The sequence below is a fragment of the Enoplosus armatus genome, chromosome 18 (genome assembly GCF_043641665.1).
Source record: "Enoplosus armatus isolate fEnoArm2 chromosome 18, fEnoArm2.hap1, whole genome shotgun sequence".
NCBI classification, from domain to species: domain Eukaryota; kingdom Metazoa; phylum Chordata; class Actinopteri; order Centrarchiformes; family Enoplosidae; genus Enoplosus; species Enoplosus armatus.
Window position 1 is genome coordinate 21,147,747 of NC_092197.1, and position 19,466 is coordinate 21,167,212.

Genomic DNA, 19,466 nt, shown 5'->3' on the forward strand with positions numbered 1-19,466 from the left:
AATGAGCAGAGCCGGATCTTGTTTGTAAGACGCAATTCATTTTTGGAGGTGGACAGATACACCATAGGCAAAAAGACTGCTCTAATCTTTCTCCATAACTCAGCTTCTACCCTTACTGCGAGAGCGATTCTAGCAAGAACAGCTAACCGCACAAAATGGTGGCTCCTTGGTTTGTAGACTTGTCCAGTAAAGCTGATTCTGATTCTGACTCTGATACTGTAATAATACAAATGTACATCTTATCACAAAAAATAATTTCAACTACAGTAACACCCTTTAATCTCCTTACAACAAATGGCGTTATCGGTAAACTGTAAAATGTATTGTCTTACTTTAGCAAATTATTTGTGTGTGTGAGTGTGTGTTTCTTTGTATGTCTGTTTGACTTACAGCTGACTGAGCAGTTCACAGGTGTCTCATCTGCCTACATTGCTCCGAAACTGACCTCAGCTCCTCCTTGGAGGTACTGGACTTGCGGTAAAGAAGTTCAAGTGCTTTGTCAACAACACTGTTCGTCCTTGTTTGAGTCATCACATGTATATTTATCTGTTCATTTCTGTACAAAAATAAATTCACTAAGAGATAAATAGAATCCAGTTAAGATCAATTTTTTTTGTCATTTATGGGCAAATGTTAATTGGTCCCTGGCAATTACTCAAAGTACTGTATACAGTTGGATCAATGTACAGCCGATGAGAAAACATTTGACCTACTAGTTTGATAAAAAAAAAAATCAGGTCTTTTCTGTATAAAAATGCAGGTATATATTTAAACGTACGGAGGGTAAAGATTAGAACATTGATGGTTTAAATATGTAAATATGCAAATTTGTTCATTTTCGGTCATTTGAAATGGAAAGAAAATTTCTATAACTTTTACAGTACCACATACAACATGCAAAAAGTTTTGGGATGCATAAATCACAGATCTAAGGAGAAAAATAACGGCACACAGCACAGCAACCGTCACAACTGGGCATGCTCCAATTCAAGAACACGTAGAAGAGGAAATAGACATACTGTAAAAGCTGGCCATTACATAGTTTTGGCAGCGATCACCAGTAAATTCATTTGGACACCTGGGTGGGAAACAAAAGACACAGACAAGAAGAGAGAGGGAGTTAGTTTAGGCAAGAGCTGTGCAAAACCCACGACAAGTCATCACTGGTGTTGGCAAGTAGACCAGTCTGTCTAGTTACAGTCTGTGAGCCGGAGGTTTGTTAATCACCTCAGACACACACACACGTATGTTGAATTACGATCTCCAATTTAGGAAGATTATAAGAGAAAAAGTTCGAATTTTGAACAGGCCGTCCCTCAAGCTCTATAGGTTTAAATACCGTTTCCGCAGCAGACTGAAGTTTGCATGTACGTACACGGCCACCACCCAGGACAAGCCTAGCCATTGAGGGCTCCCAGTAATGGCTCTGTTGGTCCTCACAGGGCAGCAGCCCAACCCCCTGGGCCTCTTGTATTTAAGACTTTTAAGGTTTCTGAACATCTGAGTTTGAAACTTGAAACATCAAAACCATTGCTGCTTTACCAGCTACACAGTGGTCAGTCTAGCACTTGGACCACTGGGAAAAAAGGTCAGATGCAGCGAATAACCGAGTGCGCTCCTACGTTTTGGTTTGTGAGGGGATGGGCGTGAGGCTGAATGGGAAGAGCAGTAGACAGTGACGCACCACTTCAACCTGAGATGGAGGCAGGTCACTGCTCTGACCATGGATGAGGTGTGATGAGATGTGAAGTACATGCAAATTTCAGGGCACGTCTCCAAAGAGGAGGGTGTGCTTAAGCCTCTAGACCCATTTAGAGGGCTCAGATCAGGAACAATGCCTGGCTTATCACCAGATTTTTATCACAATTTTTTTAGAAACATGGATTTCTCCACCATTTCTTGGAGAAAACATGACGGGGTGAAACACCAGCAATGACATGTGGGATTGAATACAGTTGTGTTCACATACGTTTTGGGTCTGAGACTTTCTTAAGCACAGCTTGTTCACATCGGTGCCCAGTGAATCCCGCCAAGCACCTGGTTGATGGGTAGAAAGGGAAAGAGATAAACAGCACTGACATGGGTACACATGGACAAACACAAAGACATCCAGTCTCAAAACATGGCAGGATCCGGGATACAACCCCACTGCCAAACAACAACGCTGATAGTGGACTTTTCTGTTGGATGTGCCACCCAGCCCCCACACCATTACCGTACTCCTCGCTACATGAAGGCCAACACATACTTTCATGAGGAATCATGAGGTGACAGGGAACAAACTCCGGTTTTCTGAGTCCGATGTGCCACCCAGCCCCCACACCATTACCGTACTCCTCGCTACAAAAGGCCAACACATACTTCCGTGAGGAATCATGAGGTGCAGAATTGTCCAATATAAATGTAATTCCTAGGGATATTGAGCTGGGATGTTGTAGGCACCCAAGTTTCGATTATTAGAGATTCAACTTTAAATGTCATTTTTTTTAAATATCAAAACGAGAAATATCTTTATAAATCCCTAAATCCACATATGGATTCAAACAAAATGTTGGAAAACCTTTGCGAGACAGTCTTGCAAGACCTGTAAGGTGAGCGTCATGTGGCCGACAGAGGACGCCAAACTAGCGCTTTTGCTACGGGGCTAATCTGCTAGTGCCCTTCTGCATTACCGCATTCTGCATTAGCTGTTTGTTTGACTCAATTTTGTTTTATGATTTTTTATAAACAACATTGTTTAACAACAAAATCATTTAAAATTTTGTTTGCTGTCTTTTCACTAAAATGCCATTGTATTTCTGCTTTGCCTTCCTCAATATCCAGTGAGACAATTTAAACAGTGGAAGTCTTTTGTTGACTCCCCCATTAAAGAGTTCTGTGCTGCTCTCTGGTACAGGTTCAGCAGGACTGAGGTGGGTCTTCTTAGGAGAATAGATGGTGCACTATGATTCTCCATTGACACAGAGTACAATCCAACACTGGGAATGGATGCCTTTGCATGGCCCAGAGCCCCTCGCTATGTTTTACTCCAGCTTTCCTGATTCCTTGCCTGGTGGCACGCATTCAAGGCCTTGGCCTTAACTCCAGGGAATGGCGGGTAAGGTTTAGTAGACCAGGTCTTCCACCAGAGGAACGGTGCAATATTCAGAGCACCAGTGCACTTCTACAACCTCAATGCAGATGTGTTCATTAAACGCCTTCTGCCAATGATCTTTTCCTAAACCGAACCAAGTAGTTTTGTTGCCTAAACCTAACCAAACTGCGACTGAAAATGATAAAAAAAAAAAAGAAGAAAATAATAGAACAAATGAAAACAATAAGGCAACTAAGTCTGAAAAATAATTACTAATAAATTGTCTTTTGGCCTCACACAAGAACTGAACCTTAATCTCCTGGATGAAAGCCCTGTGTTTGACCCATTCCTACACCACAACCTTCTGAGGGGTCAGCTTGTTGCTCTTTATACTACGTCACCGGACTCCCTAAGCGCTTTCTGGCAGAAAGTCTTCTGGCAGAAAGCCTTGAAGGCAAACTACTCCCATGTGCTCTGAGCACGACTAAGCTAGGGGGTGATTGAGAGTGTCTTTGGTGCATAATGACCAGCCTTGCTCTCTCCACCAACAGCAAGTTTCTGTGTAGTAACAAGGTTGTAATTACAATGTGTATACTTTACACCAAAGTTACATTCGGTTGGCATTACTCAACACATAGAGGATATCATAAATCACAACAGTAACTGCATTATAACACATTCAGTCAGATGAAAACTTGAATCAAAGTCAGTTTTATAACCTACGATACATGTCATACCTGCAGAGAAACTTTGTGCTGCCGGGCGTGATTTCAAGGGTGAAGCACTCCCCTCCATTAACACAGTAGTTCCTCTGGCTGTCACTGCAGCGCGTCACATGACTGGAGGTCTTGGCTGTAGTGGTGGTGCTGGTGGCAGCTGCAGGAGACATCAGATCATTAGTGTGGCAAGAAAACTACACAGTCACACAGGTCACACTGAGTTTAAGCATATTCTTAGGCTGCATGTTTGCTGAGTGTTGGGAAAACACCCCGTGGTTCAGTCCTACTAAAAGGAATACTCAAAAAAAAAAAAGAAGAAAAACCTGCTTCAGCCAGTTTCATACACTCACCACCTGTAGTCTTGAAGGGTGGATCTGAAATAGCAGCCACAGTCAGATTCAGTTTGACTGCACATAAAAAATATCAAAATGTCGATAGAAAAGTCTCAAGCCACTACTACACCCTCCATTCATATGTTCCGTATGTTCAAAACACTCTTGGCACTGGCGACATTTTTTTCTCGTGTTGCTCCAGACCACAACCAAGAACATAAGCAAATGGCATTTGTATATTTCGTAATATTTTGGTGAAAATTGTATTTGGAACATGAGTGTGCAGTAGTATTGTATATGTATTATGCTGCAGCAGTAGGTAGAGAACTTTCTAAGGATGTATTTTTTATTGTCGTCGTCACAACTCCAGTCAGCTCCTAGTGTTCATTCTATTGTCTGCTCTGTATTTTCCTGTCAAACACAAACTCTCCTGTCATTTCCGATCCAGCCACTCCCAACCTTCCCTGCTCACCTGCTCACCTGTTTCCCATTTCCGTCATCAGCCTGGCAGTTTATACAGTATACTGGTCCATTTCCACTCATTCCCTGCCAGATTGTCTATCACTGGTATTGTGCTTTCTTCTCCCATAAGCTATCCCCTGCTGAGAGGGACTACGACATTGGGAGCCGGAAGTTGCAGGAAGTCAAGCTAGCTCTGGAGGAGTGGAGGCACTGGTTGGACGGAGCGGAGCAGCGGTTTGTGGTTTGGACCAACCACAAGAACTTGGAGTATATGATCGTCAGAATCAGCCTTGCTGACTTTTTTTTTTCATTGCTCTTAATGTACTCACACAGAAATAGGCATAACATCTAAGAACAAAGACAACAAAGCTGACCAAATCAGGTAAAGAATAGACAGGTCTCCTGAGGAATCGAGGGTGAGGTTAAGCTCCCAGTGGCTCCCTTTAATCGCCTTTTTGTCCAAGCTCATCTGTGGTCTCAGGTCCTCCAGTGGGGACACCTCTCTCGTCTGGGCTGTCATCCTGGTGTGGTAGGTCTCCATGGTGCAGGAGTTTGTCGTTGCCTGCCAGACTCCCACCAGACTCCTACAACCTCTACCTGTTCCCCATCGACCCTGCTCTCACATCTTGCTGGACTTGGTCACTGGCCTGCCTGCATCAGACGGTAACACTCATTCTCACGGTTTTCCAAGTCTGCTCACTTCATTCTTTTGCCCAAATTACCTACCACCAAAGAAACTGCTGAACTTATGTTGAACAATGTTTCCACCTGCATGGTCTCCCCAGAAACATTGTCTCTGATTGGGGACCACAATTCGCCAATTCGGAAAGAGTTTAGTAGCCAACTGGGAACCACTGTCAGCCTCTGTCTGCCTTTCCTCGGGGTTCCACCCACAGTCCAATGGCCAGACAGAACGCATGAACCAAGAGATGGAGACGGCCCTGCATTGAATCTCCTCCCATAATCCCTCATCCTGGTCCAAGCAAAGGGTAGTGTATAATACATATCCATAATACAATCCCCAGCTCTGCTACCAGCCTCTCCCCTTTCCAGTGCTGCCATAGTTACCAACCCCCATTCTTTCCTGAGCAAGAACGGGAGGCCAGCGTCCCCTCTGGCTAGACTATCATTTGTTTGCTGCTCCTGGATGAGGGCCTTGGCCACACTCCTTCGCACTTCTGACCTCTTCGTCAGAGGGTCAACCGGTGCCACATTCCTGCTCCCTGGAACTGAATGTCTGGCTGTCCGTGCGGGACCTACCCCACAGAGTGGAGTCCAGGAAATATTGGCTTCCCAGTTCGTGGGCCCATTTCCCATCTCCAAAGTCATCAACCCAGCTGCGCTCCACCTCCATCTCCCTTGATCCATGCGGATCCATCCTACCTTACATGTCTCTCAGGTCAAGCCTGTCTAGGAAAATCAGCTTCAGTAGTGACCCCTTTCCTGCCATTTCCATCACCTGACCTTCCCTGCCCACCTGCTCACCCATTTCTCTTTGCGATATACTGTATATACAGGCCCTTTTCCACTTAATTGTCTATTGTGCTTACGCCTTAGCTTTAGCCTGCATGATCACCTTCCTACCTTTTTGGGTAAGTTGGCATGTTTTGTTCTGCCTGCCTGGTTTTGGCCTTTGCCTGTTTTGGATTACAAGTAAACATGAACTTGTGACGAACCTGCCTATCTTTGAGTTGTGCTTCTGGGTTCAGGCCATTGAAGGTCATTCTCTTCGTCACAATCATGAGACAAACTGTTGTTGCAGTCCAATCTAACTGCTGTGAGTCCAGCCTGACAACAGCTGCCATCCTCCACGAAGACGCAATAAAAGCCATCTACAAGCCCATGAGCAGTGAGTATTTCATACTCAAAGCATAGGTTTTTGGTGGAGTATTCCTTTACCTCACTAGAAAGCAGTTAGTTACACATTCTGCTTTTACAGGAAGACATAAATCTGGTATAAATTCTGTATTTTCAAATGCCTTCTGGAGATATTGTCCCTACAGCAAACCATCATTTACCAGTTAAATGTGCACATGCTGTTGCTCTTCAAAGATTTCACAGCAAAAGCCCTGGCAGAGAGAGAGTGTACCATATTCAGTTTCGAACATTTTTCAAGGATAACAAAGTGATGAGTCACAATGACGCGTGGAAGAGCATTTTCCCTGCCTGACGCATTGTAGACCAGCATCACTGAAAGTGAAAGCACCTTTTCCAGACATTAGTTTGAGTGATGTGACAATATACAGTATCATGGTTTGATTTCATAGTGCAAAAACAAAAATAGTAAATTATTCAAAAATGTCATTGACAAGCTGAAAAATACATGAAAATAAATTCAGTGGGACAAGGCCGTAGGTTTGGAAATATACAATATTATAAATATATAAAATATATGATATGTGTGTGTGTGTGTGTGTATGGTGAACAACCGATTTTTCCTGATAAGTCATTATCATAGTTCAAGAGCAACATTGCACACATCAACAAACAGCAACAACTCGTGCCCCTCTTTTCATTCCTCATTGAATAGTACTCACTTCATGAATGCAGATACACCACAAAGAATATCGGTTCTTAAAAGAAAAATGGAGGTAAGCCTCAAGGGGATGGATGAGTACAGTGAGTACAATATTGCCCACATGGGGGGGGGGATTATCCCAGCATTACACAGCACATTTCAGCACTGCAATACACAGCTACCTCAGATAACTGACAGAAGAATGAATGAGATGAGAGAGGAGATTATACAGCTGAGTAAAGATGCACATCGATCAGGGTGGCACAAAGAAGGTTGAATCAGAGCGTGCATTCCATTCATGTCTTTATTGAACATGAACTCTTAATGAAAGTGTTTCAATTGATGCTGGAACTTAAAATAAATAAATAAAGATGGTGTGCAAGCTCTTGTTTCAAGAGAAAAATTGATTGCATTTACTATACTATTATTTTTGTGAACTTCAAAGCATAAACTTGCTATCAAAGCCATTACTGTTCATGACTTAGTCTGGAAATATTAATCAGCAATCGGTGCATTAGTGCATTAGAAACAAGGACCAAGCCATAACATCCATAAATCAGCAGTCTAATATGGACAGCAAATATTGTTATTTGGCACCCGTGTCTGTTCAGTGCAGTGGGGTTTGTCAGAGGTGCCACGGTTACCACAGCTGAGGGGTTTCAGTACCGCTGCTCAAAGCGCAGCAGCCATTTTCATCCTCATCATGTCTGATGGAGTGCAGTGAGGAATGCAGAATTCCTCTGCTTAGTTTTTGCTGGTGGATCTGAAACATTAAACCAGTGAGCAGTGACACAGTGCTGGAGCTTAGCCAACAGGCCGCTTCACTTCTCTGCTGTTCAGGCTCTTTGGGCAGAGCTGGGGTTGAATTTGCGGAGCAATCAGTCTACCGCAGTGGATGGTGTTTCTGTCAAGGACAAACCATGATGCACTGCACCAGCAGAAATCTCTCTGCATGATTTACTGGAATCACAGCAGTCACATCTGCGAGGGTGAAAAGAAATTGGACAAAATAATCTAAATATCTAAATAATATATATGAAATGTGTACACATTATGTGAACGCCGCAACACAATCCAACCTAAATGTACATATCTTGTAAGGAAAACATCCAACACACACAGGCTGCTTGGCTAAATAAAACAAAATAAATTGTTGGATTTTAATTTCAAAACATCTTTTTTGGCATCTATGCTCGGTTGCCAGTCCTATTAAGGTTCAAAAAAGCTCGGAAAAATCTTTGTTATTTATTCATGAGAATGTACTCTCAGCAGCCAAAAAAATAGAAACCCTGCCTCTGCAGATATACAAGAGTACACAACAACTACAACCTGACATATTTTGAAAGCAGCATGATGGTGCACATTAGGAAGGCAGACTGTAGAGTTTCTGGGCATTACAAAAAGTGGAAATCTCAAAGGAATCCTCCAGAACACAAGACACTTCACATTTGCAAAACAAAAGCATTTGCTAGGTGGTCCCTGGTACAAAATTGCGACAGATGTCACATGGCCATGACAGCCAGTCCACAGAGGGGGATTTCACCAAGTAGGGAACCATTAAACCCACGAGCCAACATTATGGGCAGTAGTTGACCTCCGGCATCACCAGATTCACACCACAGCAAACCCCTGTGCTCATCATCACCTCATTCATTCACTTTGCCAGCAGTCATCCTCTCACTGACGAGGCTACATTGTTTTCTGTTCTACTCTTTTCATTTAGCGGTGAGCTAATGTAAATGATAACGTCGATACTAACTCAACACTTCCTACACGTGTTTCGCGATCAACAAATTTGAATGGGAAGGCAGGCACGAGCCTTTATTGTGAAACAACCACAATGACAATGCTATCAAGGTGACTAACGAAGAAGTGACTCAATGAAATGAATCTAAAAATGGATTCCCTTTTGGTCTTAATGTCACTTCCAAAAACACAAGTAATTGTATTAAATCTCTAACAAAGCACAATACAGGGGTTTAGAAAAAAAAAACCAAACGATTTATTTTGGAGTTGAAATGGTTAGATGAAGACGCACAGAAGCCTCCAACTTTCAACATATATTGAAGATTTATCCATTTTGTAGCCATCCTGAGACACTTATATGTCGTGACACTGAGTGTTTGAAAACGCATCCCATTGACTTAGGTGAGAGACACACCCTCATCCTACTAAGCCTTAGTGGTCGAAACAACCACTAGAGGGAGAGAAGCTCGACAGCACCACTGTGCCAAGACTGTTGCCCTCCTCAGTTCACCGTCACAGCTTTCAGTCCCTCTTGGTCCCGACTCTATTTCAATAGGTACGTCTCAAGGACAACTTTCACATGTAACACTGTAAAAATGATGAACCACTCAACCCAATCTTGAATCTCCTTACACAGTATGGTGTCTCCATACCTAGAAATTGCCAGGAAGAAGAGGAAAGCACCATCAACAGCCCAACTATTTCATTTTTTTAAAGGGGACCTATTGTGCTCATTTCCAGCTCTATATTTTCATTTTGTGACTCCACTAGAGGAGCTTTGCATGATTCACAGTTTAAAAAAGTCCTGATTTATCTTCTACTGGCCCTTCATGCAGCCCCTTGGTTCACCCTCTGTCTGAAACAAGCCGTTTGAGCTCCTGTCTCTTTAAGGCCTCCCTCTCCCTAAAAGCCCACTTTCTTCTGATTGGCCAGCCAAGTTCCAGAAGTCTTTGGAAGAATTTCCAAAGGCAAACTGTAAACCTAACATTACTAAGCAATCTAAAATTGTATTTTTCGTTTGTCCAATGAATGTATAATTAAGATTTTGGAGTCCTCTAATTTTCTATTTGCAAAATGTTGGATAGAGCCCCTGCCTCAACTTACGTCTGATTGGCTGGCTGGGGCCACTTGTCCTGCCTATTGTCACGCCTGCATTCGAGGATTATATCCGGTCATGGCAGCTGTTGTCCCAAGGTCTCTGTCTCTCTTTGGGTTACTTGCTTCACTAAAACATTGGTCATCTGGTATCATGAAGCTGGTTATCACCTGTCTCTGCTAACACTGGGTTTCCAGCTACGAGTGGAAGAGGCAGGTTGTTATTAACCACTACGTTACAGGCCACAGAATCCAATACCGACTTACCTTCAAACACAGGAATCTTAGAAACAGCTGTAAAACCTGATATATATTTATATTGGGTTTTTTTCCCATTGATCAAATAACTTCAGTGATTTTTTCATCTAAGCCATCAACCTGTGTCTTAGACCCTAAACCAACTAGGCTGCTTAAAGAAGTTTTACCCTTAGTTAGCATTTCTTTGCTAGATATGATTGATCAGTCTCTATTAACAGGCTATGTACCACAGTCCTTTAAAGTAGCTGTAATTAAACCACTTCTTAAAAGACCCACTCTTGATCCAGAGGTTTTAGCTAACTATAGACCTCTTTCTAACCCTCCCTTTCTCTCTAAGATCCTTGAGGAAGGAGTCGCTAATCAGCTGTGTGACTTTCTACATGACAATAAGTTACTTGAGGACTTTCAGTCATGTTTCAGAGCTCATCATGGCACAGAGACAGCACTGGTGAAAGTTACAAATGACCTTCTAATTGCATGAGACACAGGACTTGTCTCTGTTCTTGTTTTGTTAGATCTTACTGCTGCATTTGACACCACTGACTATCACATCCTATTACAGAGACTGGAGCATTTAATTGGCATTAAAGGAACCGCACTAAACTGGTTTAAGTCCTATTTATCAGATTGATCTTAGTTTGTACTATAGACTGTATATAAAGATGGACGATGTAGTATCACCCCAAAAGTGAAGCCAAAACATCTCAATCGTAGTACACGTAGTATGCAGTATACGTAATGAACCCCACCCCACCATGACATGGGCCAAACTAAAAAATCAAAGTGCAAGTCAAATACATTTTTCCCAAAGACTGTTTTTGTCATTTTAGGTAGTTCTTATCACACTGATGTTCAAGTGTTCATTTTTCTGATAAGTTTGGTTTTAATTTGTTATTTGATGCTATAAGAAGGGGGTGAAATGTCATGATTGACAGCAGTGGTGTGCTCGTGATTGGGTCAGGCAGGTGCATGGGCGGAACCTCGATACCACCACTGCACAGACTCTGGCTCCAAATGATGTCACCAGTGCAAGATGGCAGCATCCATATCCGGTATATTTCAGCTTCATTTTTGTACAGTGGGAGGAAGTGGAGATGCGTCGTCCATCTTTATATACAGTCTATGGTTTGTATACTTTAACGATGAAACCGAGTCACGGAGTTCCACACGGTGCTGTGCTTGGACCAATATTATTCACCTTATATATGCTTCCTTTGGGGAATATTATTAGGACACACTCCATAAACTTTCATTGTTATGCAGATGATATCCCATTATATCTATCGATCATGCCAGATGAAAACAATCATTGTACTTGGCCCCAAACACCTCCGAAACACCTTATCTAAAGATATTGTTACTCTAGATGGCATTGCCCTGAATTCCAGCGCCACCGTAAGGAATTTCTGAGTTATCTTTGGTCAGGACATGTCCTTTAACTCCCACATAAAACAAACCTCAAGGACTGCCTTTTTCACCCATGTAACATTGCAAAAATCAGGCACATCCTGTCTCAAACAGATCCAGAAAAACTAGTCCATGCATTTGTTACTTCTAGGCTGGATTATTGCAATTCATTATTATCAAGCTGCCCCAATAAGTCCCTTAAGACTCTCTAGTTGATCCAGAATGCTACAGTACGTGTGCTGACAGGAACCAGCAACCAGTATTAGCTTCTCTGCACTGGCTCTCTGTAAAATCCAGAATAGAGTTTAAAATCTTTCCTCTTTGATAGAGTTTGTAGTTAGGGCTGGCTCAGGTGAGCCCTGAACCATCCCTTAGTTTTGTTGCTATTGGTCTAGACTGACAGGAGACTTCCCATGATGCACTGAGCTCCTCTCTATCCTCCTCTCCCTCTCCATCTGTACACATTCTCACCCCATTAATGCATGTTACTACTGGACATCTTCTCTCTCCCGTAGTTGTGTGCTTTCTCGTCTCTCACCTCTCTCCTTCTGTTGCTTTCTGCAGGCCACCTACTGCCCCCATGTTCCTGCTCAACACCCGCTGCTACAATTATTACTATTATTAGCCTCTCTCTCTCTCTCTCTCTCTCTGATGACCGCCCACATCGAGTCCAGTTCTATTCAAGGTTTCTGCCTGTTAAAAGGAAGTTTTTACTTGCCCCTGTTGCCAAGTGCTCACTCATGGTGGGAACTGTTGGCCGCAAATAATATTATAAAGAGTACTGTCTAGACCTGCTCCATATGAAAAGTGCCGTGAGATAACTTTGATTTACTTTGAAGTATTGAGTTGAGATAAAACGGTCAGGTGAGGAGTACCCGCAGGAAAAATCGGTTACAGCGAGAATTAAAATTGATATTCAACAAAGTGACATGCTAAAAAAAATACTTCTGCCTCCCAGATGAGCAACATTGACCATTAGCCATTAGTGCTTTATTTTAATGTGCTGATGGCTGTATTTTTTCTCCTCTTTTTTTTTTTGGAGGGTTTCACTTACATCAAACCAACAGCAGGATGTAAATCACACCAACCGCGTAATCGCGCATGATGACTCATTTTACAAACAAAATGGGGACCCACTGCTGCTCCATAGTACCAGTGGTGAAAAAAACTCCATAGGGTACCTTCAACCAAGTGTTTTAGGTGCCTGACACTAATCATACCAATCAATTCACTCGTTATTTGTGTCGCCGTACGGCACTGCTCTTATTAATCATTTTCGAATAGTTTCAGATCCTCTAATATGACTACTGACACTGCTACGTCCGTTATCTTTTAGCAGGACTTGACGATCCACGGTGTGAAATCTTTCTTTTTCTCTTTGGTTCCATTTTTGTGAATGAAACTTGCCCACACATGGAGTGGAACAGGTAGCATTATATGGCAATTTTAGAGGCGTTGATTATGCTAGTGTTGAGATCTCACAAACACTCACCTCCCCGTGAACTGGTGGCATTCATCAACAAGCAAATTACTGTAATATTATAAAGAGTATGGTCTGGAAGCGTCACGGGATAACTTTTTTTAAGTTAAGAGCAGAAACCTCACCGAAAAAAGTAAGAGAGGACAGGAATATGAAGATGTTCTTGCATGAGACCCATTGATCCCTCACTGGCTTCCCCCCAGCAAACTACCATTTGTATTTGTTGAAACGAGGCTATGTGCTGCTGCGGGGAATTCAACGCTGACTGTCTGCAGTGGCAGGTAAGAGCTTTGCCTCTGCACCACCAGTGTGCCAGATGTTTCAGTACTTTTTTTTGGCAGGTGACTGGTACCAAGCATTTGCCCACTGTGCACTTCTAGCAGTTAGCTACAGGCACTTATTGTATTGAGTATTGATCATCTAGCCGTGCTGCTGATTAAGAAAGCAGTATATACCTTCACTGAGGCACTGGTTGGAAACTGACCCGCCACCATCACCTTAGGTCAGCCCAGGTACAGTGTAATAAATCACACAGTGATGTGACTACAACAGAAACGTCATGGTGGCGAGCCACTGGCAGACAGATGGTATTAGTGGGTTGTTTTTCCCTGCGGTGGAGGGATGGAGGGGGCATCAATTAGCCTCCAGCAGGCTCTGACCTTGAAATGGAGCACAGGCAGAAAACAGGAAGTCTCCCTGTACCACAGCCTGGAGTTTCAGTGTGTGTCCTGCATCATTTATTGATTTTCACATGACTGGAAATGTGCATCCACACATTTTAGGGATCCTCCATATTGTATGTGTCCGTTGGACATTCAAAATAACGCCATAAAAACATCCATTTATTGTAGTGTGCTGAAATCATTGTGGTATAATCGAAGGGATCATTAATACTTAAAAAGGAAGGAGCGAATGTTAGAAATTATACATTCACTCACTGTGGGGGTGAAGTAGGTTTGGGCAGAACTGTTGTTTCCAGCACACCTATCTCTGTTGCAATAGCTCAGAGGCTTAGTCATGGGCCCCTACGCTACACTCTGCAAGTCGCAACGTGTCTGCTTTCAGGCGACAGACCTGAAAGCAGACACTTCCTGACAGAACACAGCATTTACGAAATCAATGGTAAAACAGAAGAGAAACACTTTTTATAAAAACACTTAGCTTGTCTTTAAAATGATGAAAATCACAGTCCAAGGTTAAGCAGGACTCCAGCCTGTATCCCCTGCCCATAATTGCATCCTATATTGTGAAGTTAGAGGCCAATTTTGGAACAAAGGACATCCTGTCTGACAAGAAAACCCAATCCCAGTGCTGTCACTGAACAAGTGTTGGGTACTTACAGATTGTTGGGATGACGATGTCGTTTAATTCCTGTGTTGTCTGAGGGTGGGGAGTCTGCTTGGGGACGGTGGGACGCTCAGCGTTGTATTTCAGTGTAACAGAGGGCTCAGACTGAGTCACTCGTGGCGACTGAGGCACGTATGGCCCTCGTGTAGATTTCTCTTCCACTACAACGTCAGGACGTCCAGGGGTAATGGCGACGGCGGTGGTCAAGGAGACAGTAGACGGCGATGAATGAGGAACCGACACAGTTAGTCCCAGCGTGGGGCCAACTGATATGATAATTGGGTCCTGTCCGATGCGTTTAGGATCTAAGTGTGTGGGTGGTTCGTACTCAAAGATCTTATCCACAAAGACCCATTTGAGGCCAGCTGTGCAGAGGGCTAAGCTAAGCAGACAGGCCAGGATGGGCAGAATGCAGATTTTCTCAGAGTGCAGGCAATTGTTAATCTGTTCCATCTCTATGCACACACAGCAGGTCCCTGGCAAGGCCACGATTCCCAAAGCCCCCAAATGCTCCCCATCACCGCCACCACCTCCCTCTGCAGTTCCCTCTGCACCCTCCTCCCCACTCTCACCAGCTGCCTCTGTCTCCTCTGGTTTCTCCTCTGGGACTTGTCCAGTATCAACAGTAGAGCTGGTGGGGGAGGCCGGTCCAGGAGGGGGAGCTGGCCCTGCAGAGATGTCCTCCATTCCCTCAGTCATCTTTTCCAACTGCTGGATGAAGGGTCTCTGAACACCTCAACTATTAACTCAGAGCATCACACAGTGGCTGTCTGCCACCAGTCTCCTCGAGTACGTTTTCCATCGTGAGGTTTCAGAGTTTCAGAGGTAAAAATGCTCTTCAGAGTGAGACAAGCCTTGTTAACAGTCTGGGAGGTATGTAGACAACCTTCTGCGCACGAGGGAAAGGAGTTCCTTACTCATGCTTTCTCACAGGAAACGCAATCACGAGTCTATAAATAGAATTGTCAAATCTGCTGCGGGCAAAAACAAAAAAGATTGCCAGGGGATTAGATTCCTCAAATGTTCGGCATTGGTCTGCTGGTGAGCAGTGGTGGAATAGTAGCGCTCACTCACCTGAGCACTTGGGCAGGAGAGGCGGTGTCGACGTGATGAGCCGGCTGCAGCTGCAGTAGCTGTAGTGCAGAGGACAGGACGGCCAGGCACTGCAGTGGCAGGAGGGACATGCTGTCTTGTCTGTGGAGCTCAAAGTAGCTGAAAGGCTGAATCATCAGGGAGCGGCAGGTGCCCTTCCTCTCATGGCAGCCACAGAAACAGATGAGTAAGGGGAAAGAGAGAGAAAGAGAATCATAGAGAGAGGGGGGGGGGGCTGCAGTAGCACAGAAGGGCAGAGAAGACGGGATACTCCCCTTTTTCTTCTCTCACCCCTCCTCTCTCAATCTTTCCTCTCCAAGTGGTGAGCAGGGCAGCCTCTGGCCTCCTCCCTCTTCGCCTCTCTTCCTGTCTGGTGGTGTGTCCGTGCTCTCTTTGCGGGCTGCTCCCAATCCCAGCACAAAGCATCCAGCTAAGCAAGTTCCTACTTGATCCAATTAGAGCGCATGTCAGCGAATCACAGGCCGGCAGACTGCTGTAGCCACCCCCTCCAGCACCACTCCCCATTGATTATGCTGATACCAAAGGGTGTGTTTTTTGTCAAGGGGAAGGAGCAAGGGAAGCAGACATATGATCCACCCCAAGAGGCTGCAGCCATTGTGCTCTACTCTTCTCAAGTATCTGCATTCATTAGTGTAATAACATAATAACACAGATGATAATGATAATGAATAAGTCAGTTGCACAGGGTATACACAGACACACACTTATATATATATATACAGTATATATATATATACACACGTGTATGTGTGTATATACATACATATATATTGAACATAAACTGAACATTAGAACCTACCAATAATCATAGACCTTTTTCACATAAGACATTTTGACGTGTCACAGTAGGAAAAGCACAGGTGTAAATAATAAAATGCATGCTTTATTTTCAGGCACCTGGTATTGTTCATGCTGGCTCACAGTCATGGCTTACTGGGACTCTTCAATAGATTGTTAACATTATTTAGTAAAACCTGTGCTTTTCCCACTGTGACGAGTCAAAATGTCTTCTGCGAAAATGGCATCATAGTAATCAAGATGGCTGCTATGGACATTTGAACTTTCTTTTCATCTGTTAGAGGTGGTGTTTTCTGTCTGATGTGCAAACAGAAAGGGTAGAAATAACGCCAAGTGTTAAATGTGCCCTGATTTTGTGATAACACCCAATAGTGTATTATCAATGCTAGGCTGGGAGGCCATTTTGGGAGTGCAAAAACAAAATCAGGGAGGGTGAACGTATGTCTTAAAAACCAAGAAGACTAAAAAGCAGATGTGTCTCAGTAATTTCAGCTGACCTGAAATACATAAAAGATATATAAAAATATATATATAATAAAAATAATATAAAAATATTCCAAATCCCTCAGTGATTCTTCCAATTGATTCCAATTTATTTTGGTATCCAATTTGTCAAATATAATACATGGTAAACTGGGAATATTGATCACAAAAGTCTTCCTCTAATAGCGTGCAAGTGTTACAGAAAGCCCCCAGACCGGCAATAAAACTATTAACTTCCCAACCCCCAACCACGCAGGCTAATAGGCTAGCAGGAAAATCCAACGTCTCCTTGTGGAGTCGGGGCTTAAACAAGATGAAGACAGTCGTAAAGGTCAGGTCAGCGCCACACTGAACGTTGACACTGCGGTGACCCTTTCCAATCCTCAGACGGAATTAATACCAGTAATGGTATCTGTGGGAAAGGACTTCCTGTCAGGCCCCTGAATTAGGGACCTCCATATTGATTTAGCTTCTCAGCATTTCCCCCCCCTAAAGGCCAAAAAGTGATACAGGAAACAAACAAATAGATGAGCATGATAGATTCAGAATGAATAAATCAATTTTGCCAAAAAATAATCGATAAATAGATCAACTGGCAATAAATAAATAAAGAAAGAATACTGTATTATTCTGTCTTTATTCATTTATATATTTTCACATTTATTTATTTATATACTCATGCCCATATTTAAATATGGTCCCTCATTGGCTGCTCAGTCTGGGTTGGGAAAGGGAAAAAATATATTTCCCAAAAAAGTCCTCTTCAGCTATGTAAGCCAAGCGTCTCCCAATTCTATACACCGCAATTGCTGCTCACCACTGCAACCAACCCAGACTGATCAACCAGGAGAGACCATGATGACCACCCCTGAAATACATAAGTAATGTAAATAAATAAATGTAAAAACACGTGAAAATGAATGCAGAAATGAGTACATATGGAAATAATGGCATATGGAATAAATAAAATAAGTACTTATAAATAGATGAATGAATACAGAAAAACATTATATTCATTATTTATTTTCCATTAATTATAACTTACTATAACTAATTAATTAGAATTAACTTTTTTTTTTTTTTTTTTTTTTAGCAAAAAGCTCCATTTATTTATTTCCTGTGTCACTTTTAGGCCCCCGTATATTTAAGCACTGCTTTGCAACCAAAACACATGCACTAATTCTGCATGGAACATGGGAGAGGCGTATATACATAAATACAAATCAATATGAAATTAAAATAAAAATTGAGGCAAGTTGAAAATGTTTGCTTCAGCATGTACAGAATGTCTACCACCAGAAAAACAGCACGTTGCACAACAAAATGTACATTGTAATTGTACATTTAGGTCTGAATGAAGAAACAGTCCGTTTTTTATGAATGGCAGTTTTTAATTGTAGCTATCGATGGCACTGCGCCGCACTGCGCTGGCCCTCTATTTATTGTCTATATAGAGTAACAGAAGTAATCAATCAGTTTTATTTCCACCCTGACGAAGATCGTGTGAGGTTAAAATCAATCAGTGTTTACTACTAACTATTAAGCCTGACTAAATAAAGGCTTTTAATTTAGCTTTTGTCCTTGCTCTGCCTTCTCTGACCACTATTGTCATCTTAGACTTAGACTTTATTTATCCCACAGCGGGGAAATTTACAAGTCACAGCAGCAAAGACAGAAAGGTGCAGAAACACACAGCAGACAAGCACTGTGTCAATAAAAAAACAGAAGTATTTTTTAAAAAACAATATACATATAATAAATACAGATATAAAATCTTCAAGAGCACCTTAAGGTTCCCTGGACTTACTGCGCGTGAAGCTGATTGGCCTCTGCATTCACAGTGTACTGAACATGGGTTGTCCACTACACTCTTCTAGTTCTTGGGAACTTCAGGGACTCAAGTCAGAGTCATGACAACTTATCTCAGATAGAATGTATTTACATTATCACATCATGAACACAGTGAAAAGACAAAAGTGTGATGCATAGTCGAACATAGGCTATTGACAAGGAAAACTATGTCTATCATAATATGTTGGTTTGTTTAGTCAGGATACTCTAAGACTGATTATTAATAATCAGAGGGGGAGGGCATGACAGTGATAAATGAGAGTAGGCGATAGATTAAGGAAATAGATTCAACTAAGGAAAATACATGATAAGGCTAGATTTAACGATAACTGAGAAATCTATGATGGTTTAGGGATGCTACTACCTGAAGAGGTGAATTTGTAGCTGCGGATACAGCTCTGAATGGGGGGTTATGGCGAACATTGCATGTCGTTGAAGTAGCATTGGTGATCCCACACTGGTCTGAACTGGTTTGAACGGGTCCAGCGAGCTCCTATAGGACAAAGTGTGGAGATAGGTCTGGGTGTGCGAGACTAGTGTCTGCCAGACGAAAGAGGGGTCGACACGGTGCAGCAACTCTTTGTTGTCTCACTACTCCATCTGCAGTTCTTTGGTTCAAGAGAAAAGACAGCCATGCTCAGAGCAAAAGATTCAAAGAGAGTCGACAAAGGAAGGTATTAGAGATATAATTTAAATAACTAACAACAATACTATGTATATCAGAAAGGTTTTCTCACACTTTAAGCTCAGTTTTTGCAGATTTAGGAGGGAAACAGTCTTGAAG

The 19,466-nt window shown here is 42.7% G+C and overlaps 1 protein-coding gene across 2 annotated transcripts in view; it reads right to left on the minus strand.

The window, feature by feature from the left end:
• nrg1 (neuregulin 1) overlaps positions 1 to 15,679 on the minus strand; it is a 31,997-nt gene extending 16,318 nt beyond the window's left edge. For both annotated transcript variants that reach the window (XM_070924557.1, XM_070924558.1), the window contains exons 1-4: positions 15,512 to 15,679; positions 14,431 to 15,408; positions 3,811 to 3,949; positions 1,020 to 1,078 (exon numbers count right to left, since the gene is read on the minus strand). In XM_070924557.1, coding sequence (XP_070780658.1) covers positions 1,020 to 1,078; positions 3,811 to 3,949; positions 14,431 to 15,136 — 904 coding nt within the window. In that variant the 5' untranslated portion in view covers positions 15,137 to 15,408; positions 15,512 to 15,679. The remainder of the gene's footprint in view (positions 1 to 1,019; positions 1,079 to 3,810; positions 3,950 to 14,430; positions 15,409 to 15,511) is intronic.
• Between the last annotated feature and the right edge of the window lie 3,787 nt (positions 15,680 to 19,466).